The sequence below is a fragment of the Candoia aspera genome, chromosome 4, assembly GCF_035149785.1.
Source record: "Candoia aspera isolate rCanAsp1 chromosome 4, rCanAsp1.hap2, whole genome shotgun sequence".
Lineage (NCBI taxonomy): Eukaryota > Metazoa > Chordata > Lepidosauria > Squamata > Boidae > Candoia > Candoia aspera.
Genome location: NC_086156.1, coordinates 38080868 through 38105847, shown reverse-complemented (window position 1 = coordinate 38105847; position 24980 = coordinate 38080868). Strand labels below are relative to the sequence as shown.

The following is a 24980-nucleotide window of genomic DNA, read 5'->3' as shown; positions in this document are numbered from 1 at the left end:
GACCTGAGCGAAGGGTGTTTTCTGTGAAGCAGACGACTCGCGCTGGGAATTGTGGGAGGCGGGAGCCGTGGCAAAAAATCGGTTATGGATCCTGTTGCAGTGTCAGATGTGACCAACGGAGATACAGCAAAATTTCTACTCTGAGCCTTCACATTTTAGCATTGACATTTCAGAGCTAGTCTCTTATTTATTGATCTGATCTGATTTATATAGCCGCCCATCTCAACTGCATGACATTATTATAATTTCTTCCATGGTTGTGAGCTTCCCAGAGTCCTTGAAAGTTGGGCAGCATACAAGTTTAATAAATAATAACAGCAACAGCAACTCTGGGCAGATTACAACAATTTAAAAATACAAGGAACAATTCAGTCAAACTAATAAAAAAAAACAAATACAAATGAAATCAACAAAATCCACAGCCAGGGTCTAAAACAATCCACAGTTAACAGAACCAATATATGGGCTCTGCTATGCATCCAGATCCCCTCACCTGGTGTCGCGATCATGTTGGCCTTGTGAAAGGCCAGTAGGGTCAGGGCCAAACTAACCTCCATGGGGCATGATGTTCCACAGTGCTTATGAAAGGGTTTGTGTTATAAAATGATTATCACTGTGACCACTTAGTACAAGCTTAGAATTGAAATTGGGTACCTCCGCCAACTTAGTGTATCCTTTTTTCAGACTTTGAAAGACAAGGGCATCAGTAATGGACGGACTGTTATGAAATAAGCAAGGTATTTTGGACTAGTTCCTTCAGAACAACCAAATATAAAATGGGGGAGGGAGAAAGGAGGGAAGGAAGGAAGAGGTTGTTCATCTGCTATAGAGACAAAACGCAATCGTCAATTTCATGTTTTCATAGCATATGCCACAGAAGAGTCTAGTGATGTAACTGATTTAAAACAAAAGAAAGCATTTGTTGATGAATGCAAATCCCTAGAGATTTGCATAACACATTATACTAGTTAGCAGTCATGGAGATTCTATGATCTATGTCATCAGGAGTATATAGAATCAGACTGAACCAACTAATTCTCAATATATCAGCAAGGATTTTGGTCCTCAAAAGACAAATCATAGCCTCTGCCTTTTTTACTGTACTCTGGGGAAACTCAAGAACTACCAGTATAAATACAGTACATAAATAAATATAATAGAACTTGCATAAGCCCAAAGTGCAGTGGTTAAGGCAACGGGCTAGAAACCAGGAGACTGAGAGTTCTAGTCCTGCCATAGACGTGAAAGCTGGCTGGGTGACCTTGGTCCAGTCACTCTCACTCAGTCCAACTCACCTCACAGGGTTTTTGTTGTGGGGGAAATAGGAGGAGGAAGGAGTATTAGGTATGTTTGCTGCCTTGAGTTATTTATAAAAACAATAAAGGCAGGATAGAAAATAAATAAATAAATATAGATAGATAGATAAATAAATAAATAAATAAATAAAGGATTGCATATTTAGTGATATCTTCCCAAGTCAGAATATCCTTGTTTTCTTTTCTAAACCTGATTTATTCTGTTGCTTTTGACAATGTAGTACTTAGAAGTATCTGCTACATTTGGTAATACAAAGCATGTTTAAATAGATATAAAAGTTTATTCATGATTCAACACCCCTCCTGTTCTGTGTAGTTGTTACCATACCTTATTTTTAAACCCTTTAATTTTAAAGGAAACATTATCAGGGAAGGAGAATCTGTTTCACAAAATATATTTCCAAATATTTCAGATATTCAGAAGCAAATTTATGCTTCATTTTGAAGTATTCAGGCAGTATGCTACATACATTTTGTGCTATTTGTTTAAAATCAAGATAACTATTATATAAAACTTTGAAGAGGAAAAGAGCTCAAATTGTCAACATCATGCAGCTAAGTACTTCCTGTAAACAATTAACAGTAATACAGTGACAGGTAGCTTTTGTGATAACAATAGATTGGCATCTTGCTCTATTTATGTTGTAGTAACACTGATGTCATAATTGTTTGATTATATGCCATTAAGTCAGTGTTGACTCTTAGTGACTAAGAGATAGACCTTCTCTAGGATGATCTGTCCCCAACTCTCCCCTTAGATCTCTACACAATGCACCATAATCTGAGTTTCTATCTTTGAAGTCTTTACAGATGTTGTAATACAGTACTGTTTCATATCTCTTCCAACAGTTTTCTGAAACTCTGTTAAGATTTTTTCTGGCTTTGGCTTCTCTTCTCTTCTTGGTAATATTCATGGTTTGTTCTGACATCCAGTCAGCTTATCTTCTGCCATATAGAGCTCAGTTCTCAAAGCAGTCTCAGTTCCCTTAGAAGACAGTTACAGGAATCTTACAATATTTGAGGGCTATCTGGTCTCAGTTGCAGAACTCTAGATAACCAATAGATGGAAACAAAGAGGTAGTGGAGTCTCTAACGTCTTTATTTTTGCAGCCCATGTTTGGTAGCCCTAAAAATTTACAAGGTTAGAGATTGAGGTTCATAATTCACATTCATTCCGACAGACACTGCTTCTATTACTAATTTGCAGCAGGGCTGCCACTATCTTCACATTCTTTATGAAAGCAAGCCAGCTTCCCTTATTTCTCCCTCTTTCTCTCTTTTAGTTTGGTCTCAATCTGTTTCTGTCTCCAGAATATTACAGAAACTGGCTGGCCTTGTGTTTAGATACTTGTAAGGCATTAATGGTTGGTTCATATACCCTTGATTATTGCTATCTTCCTCAAGATTGGTGGAAGGTATGTTGGCTGGAAAACTGCTGCCCCCTCAATATACTTCTTACTGTGCCTTCTTTCTGAGTGGGTTAAGTTAGGGCAGGAGTCTCTCAACAGATGGCATGTTGGAAGGATGAACAGAAGAGACAGGGGGTCAGCAAAGTAGCTGTTGATTCCTCACTGTCAGATTCCTTTAACTGTCAACCTCAGTAACTGAAATTAGTCCTGGTGCAATTCTTTGGTCCCGTTACTTGCTGTTGCTGCCCTTTGCTCTTTCCTCCTCTCTGGGGCTTCACTGGTTCACAGTGCTTGGGCAGCAGCAGGGCCTTGGGTGTCCTGTGTTCTGGCAGGTGACATTGAGTTTTGTGGATCAGGGCAGCTATCTGGGGAGTGGCAGTGTCACTGCTGTTGCTTATGAGCTCCTGGTGTTGCCTTGTTGGCAAGGGCTTTACCAAAGAGAAAGAAGGTTCATATTATCCAACCCAAAAGAACATAGGCATCAGGAGAGGATCTGCTCTTTCCAGCAGCCAGAATAGAAATGACCACCAAGATGCAGAGCCCTGCACTAACATGGGAGAAAGCAGCAAGTCAATTAGGACTCTGCACGTCATTGTTCACATTGTGGAGGGCTTGTTCCATTTTCCAATGGAGAACATAACTACCTGATAGATCGCCCTGATTTGGCTGTGGCCTGCCTCAGTAGCAGACTGGCACCAAGACAGAGTCTCTGTTGTAAGGACATGTCCTCAAGAAATGCTAAGCAGGCCATCTCAGTCCTGGGATATGTAGGGTGTGTGGATAAGTCCTTAAGACTCAACAGTTAACTGATCTCTATCAAGGGACATGCCTATAGGATATTATGTTAAATTAACAGGTTAAAATTATTAACTGTGTTTTTTTTAAAGGACAGTTAAGGACAATCAAACTGGAAAGAGTCCCAAGATTGAGACTAGTTTGGTACATGCATTGCATTAAGCTGTAAGGTGGCTTGCTTAGTATGCTATATGAATCTAGGGATTAAGATACAGTATAAAGTTAGAAGCTTTTTGTGATAACACTTTCTCTGTTAATGCACAGCAGAGAATTTTTACCTGGTACAGGTCCTTTAGTCATATACAATGCAACATGTGCTGTGATGCTTCTTTAAATGCAATTAATTTAATTCTATAAAGGTAACATGATTCATAGTATTGAATAATGATAATAAATGTTTATAGCAATAAGCTAACAACCTTATTGTTTCACTGAATGAATGATTTCTATTTTTATTGATTGTAGAGAAAGCATTAAGAACAGTAAATTCCATATGGGAATAAGCTTAATATTTAATATAATTCATTATTTTGCAATATATGAATGTAATGATGTCTTTTATTTCCATATCACTATTTTCCGACACACCTTCAGGTGTGGCATTAAACTAACTTGGCTAGTTTTCTATCCAAGCCCTAATCAAAGTGGGCAACATTTCTACAACATTTTCTAAGCAGTTCATCTATTTGTTCCATGGCAAATTTACAGGACATGATGCCATCTAGTGGTGAGAATAAAATCTAAGCTTAGAACAAAAGATCTAAGCTTGATTCCTATCCTCTGAACTACCATTAAATTTTAGTACAATTACCCCCCAAATAATGAGTGGCTGAGCTCATATTGTTGGAGTACCTTTATGCAGAAGAATAAGTATGGCAAAGAGAAATAAAAATAACAAAGCAATTCACAGAAGACTTTCTGGAGACTGATGTTCTTTTTTTAGGTCAATCTTTATTATGTTTATTTATTTATTTGACAATATTTAATATTTGCCCCAGTTAAGGAGAATCTGGCAGGAGCAGAACAAAGTGCAAAGAAGTACACTAAAAACTTGGCCTCTGGATAGCCTGTTGGTCTTCAGGAAGGCTGTTTAAAAAATTGGCTTTTTCTTCAGGCATTGGGCCCTGGAAGATTGGAGTCTGGAGGCAGGTAGGAATGTGAGTCCCCGGCCACCTATTAATATATGGTTGGATTTTAATTGAAATTGTTTATCTTGTTGTGTTCTTGTGCTGTCCAGAATCTCAGCACTCAAGTTGGGCTGTCATATAAATTCAATAAATAAGTAAATCTACAAATAATAAAAAGCAACACAAAATATACATCAAGGGTGCCATTCAATTAGTCTAAGAGTCAAATGCCCACGGGTACAACAATGTTTGGCTTATTTTTGGAATATCTGTATAGTAGTGGTCATCAGTACTTCCAGGGAAGAATGTTTCATTAAATGTGGACCAATACTGAAAAAAACCCTATCATTTGGCCCACACTTCATGAACTTCATGAGGAAGGGGGAGCTGCAACAGTCCATCTCTAGGAGATTGGGCAAATTCAATTTTGGCAATTAATAGAAAATTCCATTTAGATAGAAAGTCTAAATGCATTATCCATATTCTAAGTAAAAGAATCAAGAACTAGTCTGCCAGTTGGGAAAAAATCCAAGATGTTATACTTTAGAACAGGGTTTCTCAACCTTAGAACTTTAAGACATGTGGACTTCAATAAATAACAACTGATCCAAATTCATCCAGAGGTTGCATTCAAACATTGCAATCAACCACAGTGTGATCTAGCATCATATATCTTATGGTTTGTACTTACAGATTAGCAGCAGTGTGAACCCAGCCAGTGACCGTTTACAGCCTCAACTTGCTCTGCTCCCAGTGTCTGAGTTAAATCTTGCATTTTGGGGTGTAGTTGCTGCCAAGTATTTCTTTTGAAAGTCCGCAGGAAGTTGGGTTAAGTGTGATATATATTGGGATTGGAAGACCTGGATTCAGATCCCTCTTCTGTCACCAGGCACAAGGGATGACAGTCTCAAACTCTCAATCTTACTGTACCTCACAGGGTTGTTGTGCGAGGGCATTATCAACTGGTGGAGCAAGCCACATTAAATATGCCCAGTATTATCTGGACTGTAAAAATCCGGACAATCAGTAGACGGCAGCAGAGCGCAAAGGTGGTAGCCCGAGGGTTCAGCTTTTGGAGGGAAAGTGGTACAGTGCATGCATGGCTCAAATCGGCGCGCGCCCTGCAAATCTTTCAAGGTAGAAAGTATGTGCGTCCAGGGCTCACCTGCGGGGGCGGGGGAGCGGAGGGGGCGGGGCGGAAAGCTTTCCCGTCGCTAGGTTACCCGAGAAAACATCCTCTTCCGTCATTGGCTAAACTGTTCTCTTTGGCCAGGATGGTGGGCGGGCTGCCGGTTAAGGGGCTGCGCGGAGCCGTTAGGCAGGTGTACCAGGGGAAGTTTATCGACCGGTTTCCTGAGCTACCCACAGTGAGTATTTATGGTTTGTGCTCGTCCCTGCCTCCATCCCGCTGTGGGATTAGTTGCCCCGCACCGCTTTCGCGTGTGACTTGTTACCCAAAAGTCGCCCCTCTCCTGCCCTTTAGACCAGTGGTTCTCGACCTCGGCAACTTTAAGATATGTGGACTTCGACCCCCAGAATTTCCCAGCCAGCCACACATCTTAAAGTTGCCGAGGTTAAGAAGCACTGTTTTGGACGACCTTTCCCGAGGATCATTTCCAGGGATCTGAAGGACTTTCTTATGCGAGGGCAAAATGTATGAGGGGGGTGGGGGAGAGCGGGTGCAAGACCACCAATGCAGCCACTTTATAGCAACAAAAATCTGGATGAGTGGTAGGTAGTCTTGTGAGGTGGGACCCTCCAAACCTTATCAGGACCTAGTGAAAATTTAAAAAAAAATGCTTTCTAAGCAGCTTACTTACCTTGCTGAGCTCTGGAACTGTAATATGAGTGTTTTCTTTCCTGTCATTTTTACCTGTATGGTTTTATTTGTTTGCTTTTTGCAGGCTGGAAAGTTGATACCAATTGGAGAAACTGCTGCCACTTGTCTTATTGATACCCTACCCAGAGTGAGTATCTTGATTCTTCAGTCTACTATCTTTCCATCTAACCATCAAGTGTATGTGTGTGTATTGGCAGATGTTCACAACCCAAAGGTTGCAATAGAAGAGAATATATGAAGCTCAGAGTTGAACTGTGGAGTCCGTGGTGTTCTGAGCTTGGTTGTTTGCTTGCAGATGTTTCACTACCCAACTAGGTAACATCACAGTGCTAGTGAGTGTGGGCTTTGCTCCCTGTTTATATATAGTAGCTTGCCCTGCCAGTGTTTGTGGGGGGGGTGTTTTTTTCCTTGGTAGTTCCTTGATTAGGCATTGTTTTTCATATGATTGTTTGTCTGGTGTTAATCCCTGCTTATCTGTGTGTTGGCTGCTGGAAGGGATGTGTTCTGGGCTTTTTGTTTCCATTTTAGCTTTTTTATTGCCTCTTTTGAATGGTTTGTACAGTAAATATGGTTTATTTCTTTGTGTTTATTGATGACTGACCCAAAGGTTCCAAATATCCCAAACAACCCAGACAACCCAAAGAGAACACAATCCAAACCACCCAACCCAGACAACCCAAGGTTCCAGGTAGCCAGGGAGCTCCTACAAGCCTCCAAAGAGCTTTGCAATCCTTGAAGCCTCAAATGTTGGTACCAAATTGTAATTTTTATTTGACAGCAGGGGAAAAATTATTAAACACATCATAGTTAATCACATTAACTATATTTAATTATACTTGAAAGGTAAATTAAATGAGGCCAAATTAGTTTTGACCTGGACCCTCCCATTACTTTGCGGAGTGTGTCCCCTAGCATGCCAAGGAAGCTGAAAGGTGCTTTTAAAGACATATATAAATGTGAAAAAGTAGTTCATATGAAAAAAAGCAGTTCAGATGGAACATTTAGGACAGATTTAGTAGCTCCAGAATAGCCATTCCACACATTTAAGCTATCTTTTCAATGATTTACCAATGGTTCAGTTAAATCGCCCTCTGGGGAAAAAAATTCCAGAACAGTTTCATTTTCTTTTTAAAAAATATTGTGTCATGTTGTTTGGTACTGTAATGAAAGGTTATGAAGATACAGCTTCATCAAGATCAATCAAGATGTGTAAAATATCTTATTGTATCTTAGAAGATATTCCTGTTTTCACATTGCTAGCAATCCAGATCCTGTGTAGGCCAGCCATCAGTGAGAATGTTAATAACATTACAGACATTACTTCTGCTTGAAATATTTTAGCTATAAGTATGCTGGCTGATAATTATGAGTTGTAGTTTATATACTTGGAGGATACCAGATTGGGGATGACTATTGCAGGACATTAATATCATGTCTGTCTATTTCTCTTTACCTGCCCTTCTAATAACATTCCTCCTGATTAACTGCATTGTAAAACTTGACAACTTAGTGATATTTTAGTTAATTCTAATAAGGATGTTACTATTCTGTGGCTTTGGGGATATACAGTATTAATGAACTAATGCAGTTATCGCTAATTTTTAAATAAAGATATTTACAAGAATGTATATTTTAAAATGGCTTTCATGTTGCTTTACAGTCAGTTACTCCACCTGTTGTAAAAAAGTTTCGAAACACCAGCAATCCTCCTACAGGTAAAGAAAGAGTATTTTATGGCCGAGCAAATGATCCTGATATTGCATCATATCTGACTCATGGAATAAAATCCGACGTTTCAGAGAATGTAAGAATGTTTACATCTTTTCTTTTTTTCTAAGCAAAGAAGTTATATTCGATTTTACTGATGTGAAATATTTCAGCATGTTCACTGAACAATCCTTATTCAGAACTAATCAAGATTCTCAGTGAACATGCTGAAATATGATTTCCTTTTGTAAAACTATAGCTGATATTTCTGTAACATAAATCAGTCAAGTCTCTGCAATATACTGTAAGTGTGATAAACCAAAGTCAGGAGTAGTTTTGTATATACCTTGTTTATTGGAATGATTGGTCCATTAGGCAGCATAAGGAACGTCAAGAAAAATAAGGGTAACAGAAAGAAGAGGAATAAGCTGGGTAGAACCCTAAACTCACAAAATCGTAAGAGTTGGAAGGGGCCACTTAGGCCCTCACTTCCAAAACTTGTTCCATTCATAAATGCAAATGAAAGCATTCCCAAGAAGTGGCTGTCAGCCCTTTTCTCGAATATATCTAATAAACAAAGCCCATGATGTCTTTTACCAGTTGGGTTACAGTCAGAAGGTTGTTCCTAATGTTCAGTCAGAATTTGCTTTCCTGTAACTTAAATCATTATTACTGTGGGATGGCAAATAAAGATGTAACTTTTTTTGTTGTGCACTCTTTCAGGTACTTGATGGGTGCTATTATTTTTCCCTCTTCCCAACTGCTTTTGTTGAAAACTAATATACCCAAGTCCCCCAATTTAGTTTCCAATCCCCTGATCATACTTGTTAGCCTTCTGTGTACCTGTTCCAGTTTGTATGAATAATTTTTAATGAAAGACTCTCTTAAAGTAAAAACACCTGCATATATATCATTCACCTATTCCCCAACTTCTATGTTTGTAACACACATAGGTGAATACAATGGATTTTTTTTTTAAAAAGTGACCTTCTATAAAGTTGTAATACTATACCCATAACACAAATATCTACGCTGTATATTCCATGTCACTGGAGACAACTTTTCAGTCAGCCAGGGACTTATAATAGCTCTTTGCAAAATGGAGCATGGTTGATCCCTCCTCCTGTCTGTAATCATTTTTGAAAAGTAAATGATTGGTAACAACTTAATGGTGTTACAAGACATTATTCCCACTAGATGTTTTTTAATAGTAGCCAGTGTGTCCATGAAATTCTGGTTATTACATCTTTCATTGTATTTAAATGTAAATGTTTACAAAATATTTTGAATAATGCATGCTAAACATAGGAAGTAAGTGATGAACATGTATATGCAATTTCAGGTGTTAGTTTACACAAAGATGACAGTATCTTCAAGAAATCACTTACGCTTTTTCCTGTTCTAAATCACATTAGTAGCAGATACTGTGCCATAAAGTTAATGAAATTGATGTGATAGCGTAACAGAAGGTACTTCAGAACTGATACATTTCATGTGGTGTGAAACTTCTTCAGGCATCATCATTAGCAAATCCACCTCCTAAAACATGCTTTCAGCAAAAAATTAAAGAGAAGAAAGAATCTATCTACTTAAGCAGCCGTGAAGGTCCTCTTGGGAAATCCCATGATCAGTCAGTACGATTGCCTAAAGGATTCAATGTGAATCATACTCGATTTGGAATAGCAATCAAAAGAGGTAGGAAAATTAGTGAGGAAACACACTGTCACTTCATGCTATAATTTAACATGGAATTTAATAATACTGTTCAAATTGTTAGATTGTTTAAAAGCAATATTCTGAGATGAACACTAAACACCAAAAAGCAATGATCTAATTTGCTGTCAGTTATAAAATTCAATTGGATTAACCTCAACCAAGCTGTTGGCTCCAGATGTACTCACAGTCAGGCTGGATTGACATATGCTATCCCATAATTTGTTAACCCTAATTTGTTGAACACATCTTAATGGTATAGTTCATGCACAATGTTAAGCCATAAACAGTGATTTATAAATTACAATGGATGGGTTCACCCATCTTTCAAACCAAACCCAAGAAAGCACATTGTGGTTTAGCATATTCAGCAAATCCAGCTTTAGAGCTGACCTCAAATAAGTAGCCCCAAATGATCCTCAGTCTTTCATATGGCTTAGGTTGTTCCAGTCCTGCTGTGTAATGATTGCCCTAGCCCCAAATACTCAGACTCACAAGAGGCTGCTAAATGAAATCTGATTTATTAGAGTACTAAAGACAAATACAGAGAAAGCTGAGAATGAGCAAAAGCGCGCCAAATACAAACTTAAACCCTTGGTGCAAACGTATCCCGCCTCCCTCGTAACAGCCCCGCCCGGCACAGGTGCTAGCAAACGTCAGAGTTGCTAGCCTGGGAAAGTAACCTTGAGCGCAGTAGATAATACAAATACATTCCAAAGCAAAGCCAAAAGATAACCGTTCCCATCCTCCCCAGAAAGATGAAACACGCATCCAATTAATGACATGCGAAACGTTACGATGCATCAAAGACATTGAAACGGCGAACATGACATACCGCCTCCCTAAAAATACACTTAGGGACCTGGTTTTGTGGGATAAGCAGAGTGGAAGCGGGCCACCAAAACAGGGGAAGCTACATCTGGTGCAGCGACCCACTCTGGATGAGGGAAATGTTTCCAACGAACTAAATATTGCAAAGTATTGCGAAGGCGTCTAGAGTCCAGAATTTCTTTAACTTCGAAGTGTTGCTGACCATCAATCATGATGGGGGTGGGAGGTGGAGGTTGACGATGCCAGCGGTCAGAAGGAATAGTCGGTTTGAGTAAGCTGCAATGAAAAACAGGGTGTAAGCGTTTAAGGTTATGAGGCAAGTCAAGTTTAAAAGTCACAGGGTTAATCTGAGCGATAATCGGGAAAGGACCCACGAACTTAGGCGCAAGTTTCTTTGAAGGTTGTGATGACTTGATAAACTTGGTAGAAAGGTACACCGAGTCCCCAACTTGGAATGCAGGTTGGGGCCCCCGCTTCCGATCCGCATACAATTTATAATCCGCTTGAGCATCAGCCAATGCCTTTTGAATCATTGGCCAGGAGTCAGCCAGTTGTGTTGTCCAATCATCTGGAGTGACTGCAGCTGTTGGAGGTTGCGGTAGATCAGAGATAGGTACAAAGTCTTTACCCTGAGCTACCCGAAATGGGGTTTGGCCAGTGCTTTGATGCACTGCATTGTTGTAAGCCACTTCAGCAAACGGTAGGAGGTCTACCCAATTGTCCTGCTGATAATTCACAAAAGCTCGAAGGTACTGCTCTAAAGTAGAGTTAACCGCCTCAGTGGCCCCGTCCGTCTGAGGATGCCAAGCCGTGGACAGGGCTTGCTTTGTGCCTAACAGCTTGAGAAACGCCCGCCAAAATTGCGAGGTAAATTGTGTACCTCTGTCCGAAATCAAGCGGGAGGGACATCCGTGTAACCTGTACACGTGTACAAGGAATAGGCGAGCCAATTGACGTGCCGACGGAATGGACACGCAAGGGATGAAGTGAGCCTGTTTGGAGAAATAGTCTTTGACCACCCAAATGACCGTTTTGCGTTGGCTGGGCGGTAGCTCGACAATAAAGTCCATGGAGATTTCCTCCCAGGGGGAAGAAGGGGCTGCCACTGGTTGCAGCAGTCCTTGGGGCTTGCCCGCCTTGCGCTTGGACATTGCACAAACAGTGCAGGAGGCAATGTAGTCTTTAACATCTTTACGTAATGTGGGCCACCAGAATTGCCTCCGAACGAGGTGCAAGGTTTTTACAAACCCGAAATGACCTGCGAGTTTGTCATCGTGTGAACGTAGTAACACATCTTTTCTGAGGCTTTCAGGAACGTAGAGGCGGTCGGATTTCCAAGCGAAGCCTCTGTCAAAAGTAACATTGTCTTTATTCGCAAGCAACCAAGTATCCGTTTTTAGTTCTTTGAGAAACTTTTGTTGCAACTGGGAGGGAATTGACAAAGCACTTGGCTGAACAGCGCTGGTGGTGGGCGGCTGCTGCGCGCGCGTTTGGCTTCGCGTCACAGCCTGCATGCCCAATTGGGGCGCCGTCCATAGGGTGCTTACCACATCTGGCGCTGCCCCAGAGTCCTGAGGTTGCCTTGACAAGGCATCAGCCAAGAAGTTCTTTTTCCCTGGAATAAATTTGAACTGAAAATTGAAGCGATTGAAAAATTGAGCCCAACGAACCTGTTTGGGGCTCAGTTTTCGAGGGGTACTAAGAGCCTCCAAGTTTTTATGGTCAGTCCATACTTCAAAGGGATGATTTGCCCCTTCCAACAGATGCCGCCAAGCTTCCAATGCAGCTTTTACGGCAAATGCCTCCTTCTCCCAAACATGCCAACGCCTCTCAGTCTCGGAAAATTTGCGGGATAAGTAGGCACAGGGCTTGAGGCATCCTGCCTCGTCCTTTTGCATCAACAATGCCCCAATAGAATAATCGGAGGCATCTGCCTGTACAACAAACGGCTTTGAGGGATCAGGATGCTGTAAAATGGGCTCCTTGACGAAAGCTGCTTTCAGCTGCTCAAACGCCGTCTGACAAGCAGGCGTCCACCTCAACAGCGCTCCTGGATTCTTGACTCTCCTAGTATCTCCCACCCCTTTGGTTCGCAGCAGCTCAGTTAGGGGCAAGGCAATCTCAGCGAACCCCCTTATGAACAATCTGTAGTAGTTGCTGAACCCCAGGAAACTTTGAAGTTGCCTGCGGGTGCGGGGACTCTCCCAGTCCATGATAGCCTGCACCTTGGCAGGGTCCATTTCTATGCCTTTAGTTGAAATCCTATACCCCAAGTAGTCAATTTGGGTCTGATGAAAGGCACATTTCGACAGCTTGGCATACAATTCAGCAGATCTGAGTTTACACAATACTTGCTTTACCAGAGCTACATGCTCTTTCATGGTTTCAGTATAAATCAACACATCATCCAAATACACTAGTACACCTTTGAACAGATGTTCATGCAAGACTTCATTGATTAATTGCATAAATACCCCAGGGGCCCCAGCCAACCCAAACGGCAACACCTTATACTGGAAAGCTCCCAACGGGCAATTGAATGCAGTTTTCCATTCATCCCCCTCCTTGATTCGTACACGATAGTAGGCTTCTCTTAAATCAAGCTTAGAGAAGATCTTGCCCTTGGCCAGATGTGACAACATGTCCTTTATCAATGGCAAGGGATATTTGTTGGAAATTGAGACGGCATTTAATCCGCGGAAATCCGTACAAAGTCTCAATGTCCCGTCCTTTTTTGGGCGAAAAAGAACCGGCGCCCCCACGGGTGAATTCGCCGGCTCAATAAATCCGCGCGCCAGATTTTTGTCCACAAATTCCCTCAACAGAGTCAGTTCCTTCTGCGTCATGGAATAAATTTTTGGTTTAGGCAATTGGGTGTTGGGCAACAGTTCTATGGCACAGTCCGTCTTTCGATGGGGGGGCAACTGATCAGCTTCCTTTTCACCGAATACATCAGCAAACATCCAGTATTCGGCCGGCAAGCCTTCCAGAGGAGGGGCCGGGTAAGGCGGAGTCGCAGCTGCCGCAACCCCCACCATCTCCTCTGGGGCACCCTTCCCCTCTGCCGCTTGATAAAACCCATCCCTAAACGTGATAGTTCGGTAGACCCAGTTTATTTGGGGGTTTTGCTGCACCAACCAGGGTACCCCCAACACCACCAATGGTCCCCCAACAGGAGCCACGACAAAAGACAACCCTTCCTGGTGACTGCCCAGTTGCAAGGCTACACGCCCTGTAAAATGGGTGACCGGTTTGCCCCCTGCCACGGACCCATCCAATTGAGTAAAAGCGATGGGTCGCTGTAAAGGGAACGTGGGGAGCTCCAAAGCCGCCACCACGTCGGGGTGCATAAGACACCGGGAACACCCCGAATCAATCATGGCCCATACTTCCACAGTCTTGGATTGGGAGCCCAATTTCAATTTCACCATGAGTATGCGGTAAGTGCCACTCACCGATGGAGGCTCGCGCCCGTCCTCTACCACCTGCCCAGCGGCGCCCTTTAGAGCAGGTGGCTGGCGTTTCCCGCCGGCTGCGGGATTTCGGTCTCCCCCTCAATTTCGTAGAACATCACATCGTCTCCCTCGGTTTCAGCCACCGCAGCTTTCTGTTTCCTCGGCAATGCAGGGGACTTTGCTGGCGGTTTTCCGGGCCGTTCCTCTACCTTCGCCTTCGGGCATGCTGCCACTCGATGCCCCTCCTTACCACATCTCAGACACAAGCCTTTTGCGTACCGCTTCTCCCGCTCCTCGTCCCAGGGTCGTTGTCCCGGTTTCCCCCCGGTGGTCGATGGGCGGCTGGGCTTCACCTCCCGCCCCGACTTGGCGGTCTTCCGCTGGGCAAAGATCTCCTGGGCATGTTCAGCCCTCCCCGCCAGCAGGATCCACTCATACAGCGTGTATGGGTCATCCCTCCCCAGGGACCAGCGTAGCACTTCTGTATTCAAACCATCCTTGAAGAGCTTGATAATGGTTGCTTGGGACCAGTCATCCACCTTCCCAGCTAGCGCTTTAAACTCCAAAGCATAATCGGCCACTGATCTGAACCCCTGCTTGAGTTCCTTCAGGGCTCGCTTTGCTCTCTCCTTTGCTAAGGGGTCCTCGAAGTGTTGCTTCAACGCCCCGAGGAACTCCTCGAGACTTTCCAGTTCAGGCGCCTCCGACTGGCACATCTGGACATACCAGTCTGCCGCCCTCCCCTTCAGTTTGGTGGCAATGGTGATGATCCTTGCCTTTTCCGATTGGAAAAACGCCCCCCATTCTTCCATATAGGCTTTCGCGTTCGTCAGGAAGAACGAGAGTTTGGTCGGGTCCCCATCAAACTTGACAGGGAAGTCTCGCATGCCGCCTCCCGCCGCGCTGCGCCCCACCACCGGTGCTGCCGCGGCTTGTGTTTCCCTGGCTCGGGGCGGCACGGGGCCCCGGGGCGATCGCCCTGGCGATGCTGCGATTTCCATCTGGACCGACTGGTCCCCTTCGCGCCTCCGCACCACCCGTCGCCGTTCCGGGGACAGCCCCTGGGAAGAGGGGGTTGAATGCCTCTGGCTTGATTCTTCCCGGACCTCTCGCAACGAGGTCACATCCAAGCTCAGCTGTTTCAATATAGCCTCCAACGAATCCATTTTGGACTCCAACACTCGGATCCGATCCGGAGTGGGTGAGCCCTCCGTTGGCTGCACCTGCACCACGTTGGGGGATAATGGGTATCTCTGCCTCCAGGAGGGACCCCCCGCTGCCGTGGCATCTCCTTGGGTCTCATCCCAGGTGAGCAGCTCGCCCGGAGAATTTACGGTGGTCTCTGGGGCCGTTTTCAGCCCCCCGGCTTCACTCTCCGACTCGGAGCTCGCCTCCTCTCGGATGGCTGACAGCTCCCCCCCTTGGGACGGTCGGCCGGACTGCCTCACGGTCGAGTCCGGTTCCCCTTCCTCCATCATCATGATGTCGGGTTCAGTCATCGCGGGCTCTCTCCCTCACAGGGTTAGACGCTTGTCTTTCCTGGACAGGGGCCAGCGGAGTTAGGAACTTAGATTCTCAGCTTTATGTAATGATTGCCCTAGCCCCAAATACTCAGACTCACAAGAGGCTGCTAAATGAAATCTGATTTATTAGAGTACTAAAGACAAATACAGAGAAAGCTGAGAATGAGCAAAAGCGCGCCAAATACAAACTTAAACCCTTGGTGCAAACGTATCCCGCCTCCCTCGTAACAGCCCCGCCCGGCACAGGTGCTAGCAAACGTCAGAGTTGCTTGCCTGGGAAAGTAACCTTGAGCGCAGTAGATAATACAAATACATTCCAAAGCAAAGCCAAAAGATAACCGTTCCCATCCTCCCCAGAAAGATGAAACACGCATCCAATTAATGACATGCGAAACGTTACGATGCATCAAAGACATTGAAACGGCGAACATGACATGCTGCCTCCACCAAATTAGGAGGAAGATGTATAGAGAGGTATTCCATAGGCCTTCCTGTTCTTGTAAATTGCGTTCCTCTCAGCCCCCAAAAGCTGCCCCCGTAATCTCTTCTAGCTTGATGAATCTGTTCATCTAAATCCTAGCAGGGTTCTTTTAAAGTCAAGATTTTTTTCAGCCTGATGCCTTTCAGATATGTTTGAATCAAAACTTCCAGCTTGAATGGCCAAGTCCTGTTGGAGCTGTTCTATTCAGGTAAGGAAGTTTTCAATATCCTCATCCTTTTTTCCTGATGGACCTGGGGAAGAATAACCATATTCTTCCTGATGGAAGAATAAATAGATAAATACCCCTGCAGTGGTCTGCGAGATAGGGAATGTTGTTTCTTACACATGTTTTCTCAGTTTTTTTCTTTCAAATGGTGGTTGCTTTTGTCTGTCCCTAAATCTATGAGAGCCAGTTTGGTGTAGTGGTTAAGGCATCAGGCTAGAAACCAGGAGACTGTGAGTTCTAGTCCTGCCTTAGGCACAAAGCCAGCTGGATGACCTTGGGCCAGTCACTTCCTCTCAGCCCTAGGAAGGAGGCAATGGCAAACCACTTCTGAAAAACCTTGCTAAGAAAACTGCAAGGATTTGTCCCGGCAGTCTCCAAGAATTGGACAAAATTGAATGGATTTTTTTAAAAAAATCTACTATAGAACTTCTGACAAAAGCATGGATTTCAGAGAATTTTTTATTAACCAGATTCAAAATATAATGAATAATATCAATATTTAATTAGTCACAGACCAGAATTTATAATGAATAATATATATATAATTATTTCTTTATTTTAAAGTGAAGAAAATAAACCAATAGAGGAAATATTTAATTATTCTATATAATGAAACCCACCCAATATTAACATGAAATCTAAGAGCATGAGTCAAGAAAATTCTAGAAAGTGTTCTTGCCATAATGATTGTTGACGTCTATGGTGATTAAGAGCACATGAGCCTCCCCACTTTTTCTCTTTTCGTATTCAGGATTTTACTAATAATGCATTCTAAAAAGGAGTCATTATGATTCATACATACATACTGCATAATATTGCTGCTATTCTATGATAAACAAATGCACTGCACTGATGACTTGGCTATACCTTGTGGTCTTCTATAGCTCTGCAAATACAAAACTCTGGAACCAAATATGTAAATGGTCCTTTAAAATAACCTGTATTTGTAAATACCTATTTATATTAGATTGTTGTATTGATTGATTTTCAGAGACTTCTCCTGGAGACGTTGTAAATCCCCGAAAGACATTTGATGAAGTCCAAAAGGAAGCACAGGAGGGACATGAACTGTATGTTTTGACACACAATGATTATCATGTTGGTGAGTAAAAAGGACAAGTGAGTATCATGAAAAAACTTCTAGGTATAAAAAAAATGATCATATTTTTATTTTGCAAAGACATGCTTATTTTCCACTTTATAATAAAGAGTAAAACTGACACTTTTCTTGCAAGCTCTATTTTGAATTGAAGATTTTGTTAAATTGATACTAATATATTTGATAAATGGTAAGGGAATGGAGAATGGTCACAGGAATGCATAGCTCTGGTACTTCTTTCATAGGAAGATCAATTAAATCTTTTGGAGAAAACTTGATAGTATAAACTTGTGAAGTTGGAGTACAGGGCATGCTTATTTATTCCCTTAGTAAGAATTTTCATACGTTTTTGACTGTCAAAAATGTCAAGTTGTCTACCCTTGACATTACAAATATATTAGAAAACAATAAAAATGTTCTGCAGTCCATTATAAATAGTTGAAAATTACCCTCAGCAACAATTACCCTCAGAAATACACCCTCTCCTTGTTTAGGAACTGCCTCCTGTTCCAATGACTTGATCATTAAACAGAATAGTCACTCAGTGAACATGTGAGGGAGAGAGAGTGTATAATGATATGTGGGAATGACCTTGAGGTGTTCCACAAAGTGAAGGGATGCTGCCTAGGGAATGATCAGATAAAAGGAGGAGAAGCCCGTAGCTACATAATGGGCAAAGAAAGAGACTTTAAAAAGATCCACCCTAACGTATCAGGCTGTTAAAAGTGACAGCAGGAGATTTCTATTTTCAGACTTGCAAGATTCTGTTAATGTAGCCTTACACTAAAGTAGAATTAGTTCATCTGGTCATGTTTCCTGTCTGGTTTACCTGGGAGGGCTGACAGAGAGAGATGCTGAGAAGATCACTGGTTGCTGCCATCTCATTCAGATAAAGTTCTCTCATACAGGGTCCTGTGCCTGACCCATTTTCCCCCTTTTTCTGCCTCTTCGCAGGAGGGAGAGATTGCTTAAACAAGCAATCTCTTCCTGAGCTGCTTTTCTCCTCAGCACAGGGTGTCCCTAAAAAGTGCTAACCACAAGTTGACAAGCTCAGCTGTGGGACCTTAATTAGTTGATTAGAACCTTCCAGCCCACTGGTGCTGGTGGCTGAAACTGACTGCACCTTAATCAGCTTCACACTGAAGGGTTTTGTTGTCAGGTGCATGAAATTTGGTCATAAATGCGCACATTGGTTGGAAAATATTTTTTTTATTACCATTCATTACCGTTATATTTGGGGATGGTCACTAACCAAGGTAGTTGTTTAACGAGGAGTTGCTGTAGCAAATTGTCATTACTTGGTTCTGTTTATCTTCCCTCCATTAAGTTTAGGGTAGTGGTCTCAAGTATGTTGTGAGAGACCCTTCAGGTCTGTGACATATTGAAAAGGAGAACAGTGGTTGAAAAAGGGCACCAACGTGGTGATCTTGGCCAGGTGATATGGATCTTCCAGATAACAAGAAATCAGGATACATTAAGAGGCATCTGCACCTCTATCCCTGTAGTAAGACACCATCACAGCATGGGCTGAGGCCTAACAGCTTGCCACCAATGCAACTGGCAGAAGCCACATCCTTGTTCCTGCCAGTGATGCAAGGATGGCGCTTGCCATCCCTGTTGAAGCAGCAGGAATGAGGATGTTCTCCTGATGGAGCCTCCCCCCATTGTACTGTGTTGCTTAAGGCTAAGTTGAAGAAACTGCTGCAACCTCCACAGACCACTTCCTCTAGGACTCTTCCTAAGCTTTTGCCCAGAAGCTATGCTGGATAGGGGACCCAGCGCAGCCTGTCTCCTCTTTGGCACTAAAATAACCACCCCATGCATCCCCAAAGGTTGTTCCCAGTTTCTGCCCTTGGCTGTCTGCTTTCCACCCCTGGTCACCCAACAAGGGAAATAAAGCTTAGGTTCAAGCCCCAAACTCCCATGCTTTCCATTAATTAAAACTGGAAAATATGCGGCAATTGCTTTTATTCTGTATGATAGAATGTATTCGTTTAATCCATTTTTAGACTGATTTCCATTAAATGTAATCTGAAATTAAGCAAAATTTGCAGAAATTTATGATCTCTTATGAGAGGGAGACACATGCCAAATTGAAGACAAAGCATGCTTTTCTTTTCCTTTGAGAACTGCCAGTATCATTTTCATTTCTTGGCAGAACTGAAAAAATAATTTTCTAGCACAAGTGTCTCTTCTAAGGAAATAACTCCTGACAGGTTTCAGATGAGTAGGTTCAAGCGTTTTATGCTGTTACTGAACAACAACCAAATGAAAGATTTGTATTCTAGTTAATAAAAAATACTCGCAGGTAAGTGGCTCAAGTAAAATGGAGAAAAAGTAGCTGTGTTTTATTATACAGGTTTTTTTTAAAAAAAATTAAAGTAATGTTTAATAGCATACCTTGATCCTCTTAATTTTCTTTATTTTTTGTCTCATCAGACATTTTATATTAATGTATGAAAAGATTTCATTATTGCAGCCTTTGTGACAATCTGAGTTTGAGATTTGAGGCTTAGGGTGATATACATGGTTGTAGGTTATCCTTATCACTTTATCTTAAAATAATTCTCCAACCCAGTACCCTCTAGATTTGTTAGGTGCAATAACTAAGGGAGGAGCTATCTTAACATATTTGGAAGAAGGCTGCATGAAGACATTTGCACTATATGAGGGAAGGTACCCTGATGTCCTTCAGATGTGATTCATAATATTTCTAGGCTGATGATAGTGGGAATCTAAAGCACCAAAGGATCCATATAATGGACTGTCATGGGCACCTTTAGTGATCACCATTAGGTCAGCAATGCATCTACAGTTAACCTTTTTAAGTCTAGGGAATAACTTCCATGACCTTGAGGCTGAATAGTAAAAGAAGAGTTTATTGAAAACTTTTACTGTTTTGAGTTTCTCTGGTTGGCTGGCTGGCTGGCTGTGGGGAAGAAAAAGAAAAAGTCTCTCAAGTTGAGTTGTGAAATCCTCCAGGAGGAATCTAACCTTCCCAGACTTCTAGGTGCAGTGAATAACTAAATAAGAGTAACGTTAGGGTTTGTTTTTATCTTGTATGCGCTCAAGGCAAACCTCACTTGACTTCTTTCAAAGTTAGCATTTTTCTGAGGCCAAATCACCATCTTAGATGGGCCTACCCATTTCTCCTTTGTTTAGACTGCCTCTTTTAAAGCCTAATAATTTTCTTTAAGCCTACAACCCATCTGTGTTTTCTTTGCTGTTGTGTGTGATTAATACACTCTAAAGACTGTTTTCAACAGATATTTTTTATTCTAATTTATGTCTTATTAATAGGGTTGTAATCTGGTGACATGTCAGAAAACCTTGGCCTCTCTAGCTTGGCTACCAGACACTGTATTTAAAATGTCCTCTGTTTTGCAAGCAGCAGAAAGAGGAAGGCAATTTTTGTCCTTGCTCCTACAATCCTACTTGGTGGGCAGCGGGGTGGGGGAGAATGCAGTGGCATCTTCCTATAGCATTTTGGGAAGATCCTAAAACATCCTTAGAATAGTCTGGAACTAGTCTTGGGCCAGAATGTTTGTTTATTTTTGTTAATTTATAGAGTAAAATGCCTTTGCGTGAAACAGTTGAAGCTGGTGAGGTTGGAATCTCATGCCAGGAAAAGCTGGTTTGTAAACAAGGGACAGATGGCAGAATCTTTCAGGGCTAGAGAATGAGTGGCTACATGAATGTTGACTTAAAAAGATGGGAGGGAAAGGCCCCAGATTTAAACCTAAGGACTAGTGTATTTAAAGGGCAGGATTCCAGAATGTAGTTAGGTGGAGAGCTTCCTCATATGTATAGCTTCCTAATTCTCTGGAATAAAGCTGTTTATCTAACCTTACACATTTGGGAATGCTGAATAGGGAGAGGGTTTATTTACCCTACAGATAGAAAGCCTTGACAATAAATGATCATGTCCCATTTTCTTTAGGAGAGGCAGTGAATAGAAAATATAACCCATCTACATTCAACAGATTTAATCTTTACGGTAAAGAAACACCACATTTTAATGATGGTCGGAATATTGGTAGAACATTACGCTGGCTCCATGATCTGCAGATGTAAGTTATGCTTTGAATCCATAACTTTTCTGTTATCAATTAAGCAATAGGGATTCTTAAGACTTAGAAAGTATGATATTAAATGTAGCCAAGGTCCAAACATTTTTTTTTCCTGAAGCATAACAACGTATACTCTCAAAGTGCTTACAATCCAAGGTTGATCAGGTTATTTTAGCACAGAATTTCCAAGGTATCTTGTTCTCTCTACTTTTTCCCTGCCATTTAACTTAGAGATAAATTAAAATGTACTGCTTTCATCCAACAAAGGTAATTACTGTACCTGAGCTGCAAATGTATGCAACTTGCAACTCCTGGATTGTCTGTGGTTTCAAATCCTGGATGCAGCTCATTTTCTAAAAATTGTGATCAAATTTTAATTTTTATTCTGGTGGGAAAAATTAATATGTTAAATGTAATCATGCTGATTTTAATTTTATCCTTGTTTTTTTGGAGCACAACCCCTGGCTTACTAGTCAATGGCCAAGTGTGCCCTCAAATCCCTCAAAAGGCTGCATGTTTTCTGGCCTAATCTATACTGTAGCATGCTAAAATGTTGTCATATAACAGATTTATATATCAATTTGTTTGGATATTGTACCCCCTGGGACAGAACTGCACAATGTTTGGGAGGCTGAGGGCCATGCCTAGGCTTTGTGCTCTCTGCTGGAAGGCATAGTTCAAATATGTAGATGGAGAGAGGACAAATAAATGAAAAGGGCCAAGACAAAAACAAGTCTGATTTAATATTTGACGTTAATGATACATTAAATAATTTAAATATATGTAGCATGACTAATCCCCATGAAGTTAATAGTTTTTTCTTTCTGTCATATTAAAAATACAGTTTGAAAGAACTTGAGAGTCATATCAAAGACATTTTAGAATTGTGTGCTGTTCTGAGGTCTTACGTTGTGCATCTCTGCTCTACAGAAATAGTTGAGTATTTTCTCTTGCTCTTTCTAATGTTCAGCCCTTTTATATGTTGTATAAGAGCTGAAAAGTTGGATGCACTGAGAAATAGTATGATTTGTGTATGATAATTGGTACCTCTCAATCACTCCAGTCCTGGCTTGACAGTTTCTGTTCAGGAGATTCTGATGAACTGTATTAGAGGCCCAGTGATTTAAGATGCTTTGGCTTTCAAGATTCCCATTTTAACCCTGTCATCTTTTTGTTAGCGAGATTATTCATCTGCATGTTCTGTGCTTGTATGTTCTGATGAATTGACTTTGGTGATATTTGGGCTGGCAAAAGGAGTTTAAGACAACAAAATGAAACACATGCTTCATAGTAGAGGATTGCAGTTCCAAGCCAAGCACTTACGTACTTTATTCTCTACTTTACTTATTCCAGTTGATTTGCTGGCTTTGTCTAACACTGTTCTCTAGATAGAATGTTATCAAAATCGTTTCAAATCAATTATTTATTTAATTTATTTTTCAAATTTAATTACCGCCCATCTCCCCCAAAAGAGGGACTCTGGGTGGTTAAATTATATTTAACCCTGTCTGGTATAGCATTTTGATACTGCAAGATATTGAAAATTTACTCAAAATTTGAATAGTATCTCTCATCTGGTGGTGGAATTACACAGCCTGTTAATAACATGGTTTGGTTTTGCTTCTTGGTGAGAAATGCCAAAATTTATTATTTTCCCGTAGGACTCTTATCGAAAAAAATCCTTGATCTTCTATGCTATTGTGATTTAAGCATTTCTTTCGAATTTTCTTTCTTTTTACTACTTCAGGAAGAAATCAACAAAAATTGTGTCTAAAATAAGTGATGATTTCAAAGAAAAGTTTCAGCCTCAGGTTGGAAAAGTTCATGATCCGTAAGTGAACTAAGATAATGCTTTTACTATGAAATCTCCATTAGAATCCTATGTAAAGATTTTCTAGAAAGAAACTGGTTGTTTGTAAGAGCTTATTCCCATATTAGTCAGTAACAGTTTTGGGCTGGATATGTCTTGGTGAATTCAGATTGCTAGCATTCATAATCATGTAGCATACCACACAGCCTTATCCAGCTTGGTTCTCATTTTGAGATTTTTTTTCAGACAGGGACCCTACTTTTTCCTGTTCTCCTGTTGTGCATGCTTGTCCTGGTTGTATGATATCAATAGCAGTAACATGCTGCAAAGTCTTAACAGTTTGGGATTTTCACTGCCTGGAGCAGCCAGGGAATAACAAGAGCAACCACCTCCTATACCTCATCTACAGAGGACACCCACATTCTTTTGTGGACATTTGCTTTCTCTTGGACAGACTATCTGCCATGTTGCCATCTCCAGCTCCATTTCACTTAGCCTAGTTCAGAGAAAAGTCTCAAACTCTGGTATGTTATACTTGATTATACACTTCATAGGCTTGCAAAACCGTACCCTAGTGAACTGAATACTTTTTTACTTCGTTAACGCTGGAAGTCTGTGTGTTTGTGTGGGGAAGGTTAGTAAAGGCAGCTTGTTATGTTTCTAGCACCCCAGCTGCATTTCATTCATCCTAATTCAAGGGAAAATGAATAGTAGCATTGTTGGCTTGCTGCACAATAATGTACTATACAGAAGTTGCTAGAATAACACCATGCTTTACTTTTGGCTTCATGATTCATTGGAACTTTTCATGGGTGGCTTGGGGAGTAAACTCAACAGCTAGCAAGCATGAAGCAGAGAAAGTGAGCATTGACTGGCTGGTGATCTCACAGCTCAGTGTGGCTGAGCAGTGATTGGCTGAACATGCTATCTGAAACCTCCAGAACCACATTAACTAATGTTTGGGATCTGCTTGTGAGGATGAAATGGGGATCCCCAGCTGGACTGAATGTGCACAGGGAATAACTTGCAAATGAAACAGACAGTGATGTGGCTCTGAGGTGATAGTAATTATCCAAACTCTTTGGATGTAATCCACATGATGAGAAACCCCCGCCGTCATATGCCTGAGTATGAGCCTGTCTGGACACTAAAGCTGAGAAGTTAAGATGTCTAAATTTTCAGAGGTACATGGGAGAAGGCCTTCTCCTGTCTTGCTACCACATTGTGGGATGCAGTTTGTTGGGAATTGTACCATTCTCCTGTTTTAAGAAAGGAGTCAAGATTTCAGTCAGCCTTTTGTGTTGGATTAATAGGAATTTTAATTATTTTAACATACATGCATACATATATTCATACCCATTGTGCTATTCCCTGTTAGGGTTAATAACTTTATGCAAAATACAGAAAGAATAAGTGGTAGTAAACAAAATAAAAGCAGGTGATAAGAGCAAAGGAAAGGAAATCAGACTAAATTTGGTTAGATTTACTTTTTCTCAGCGTTGCCCAGGAATTACAACCTTAAACCAGTGGGCAAATTTGAAAATTTGAGAGTACTTTGTGAGTATGTTACAAAATTAT

At 41.5% G+C, this 24980-nt stretch overlaps 1 protein-coding gene across 1 annotated transcript in view; it reads left to right on the top strand.

The window, feature by feature from the left end:
• Positions 1–5904: 5904 nt before the first annotated feature.
• The window catches only part of EFHB (EF-hand domain family member B), a 32855-nt gene continuing 13779 nt past the window's right edge, over positions 5905–24980 (top strand). The window contains exons 1-7 of the mRNA XM_063303873.1: positions 5905–6014; positions 6552–6614; positions 8148–8291; positions 9709–9889; positions 17415–17525; positions 21463–21592; positions 23340–23423. Of these exons, the coding sequence (XP_063159943.1) occupies positions 5922–6014; positions 6552–6614; positions 8148–8291; positions 9709–9889; positions 17415–17525; positions 21463–21592; positions 23340–23423 (806 nt within the window). The 5' untranslated portion in view covers positions 5905–5921. The remainder of the gene's footprint in view (positions 6015–6551; positions 6615–8147; positions 8292–9708; positions 9890–17414; positions 17526–21462; positions 21593–23339; positions 23424–24980) is intronic.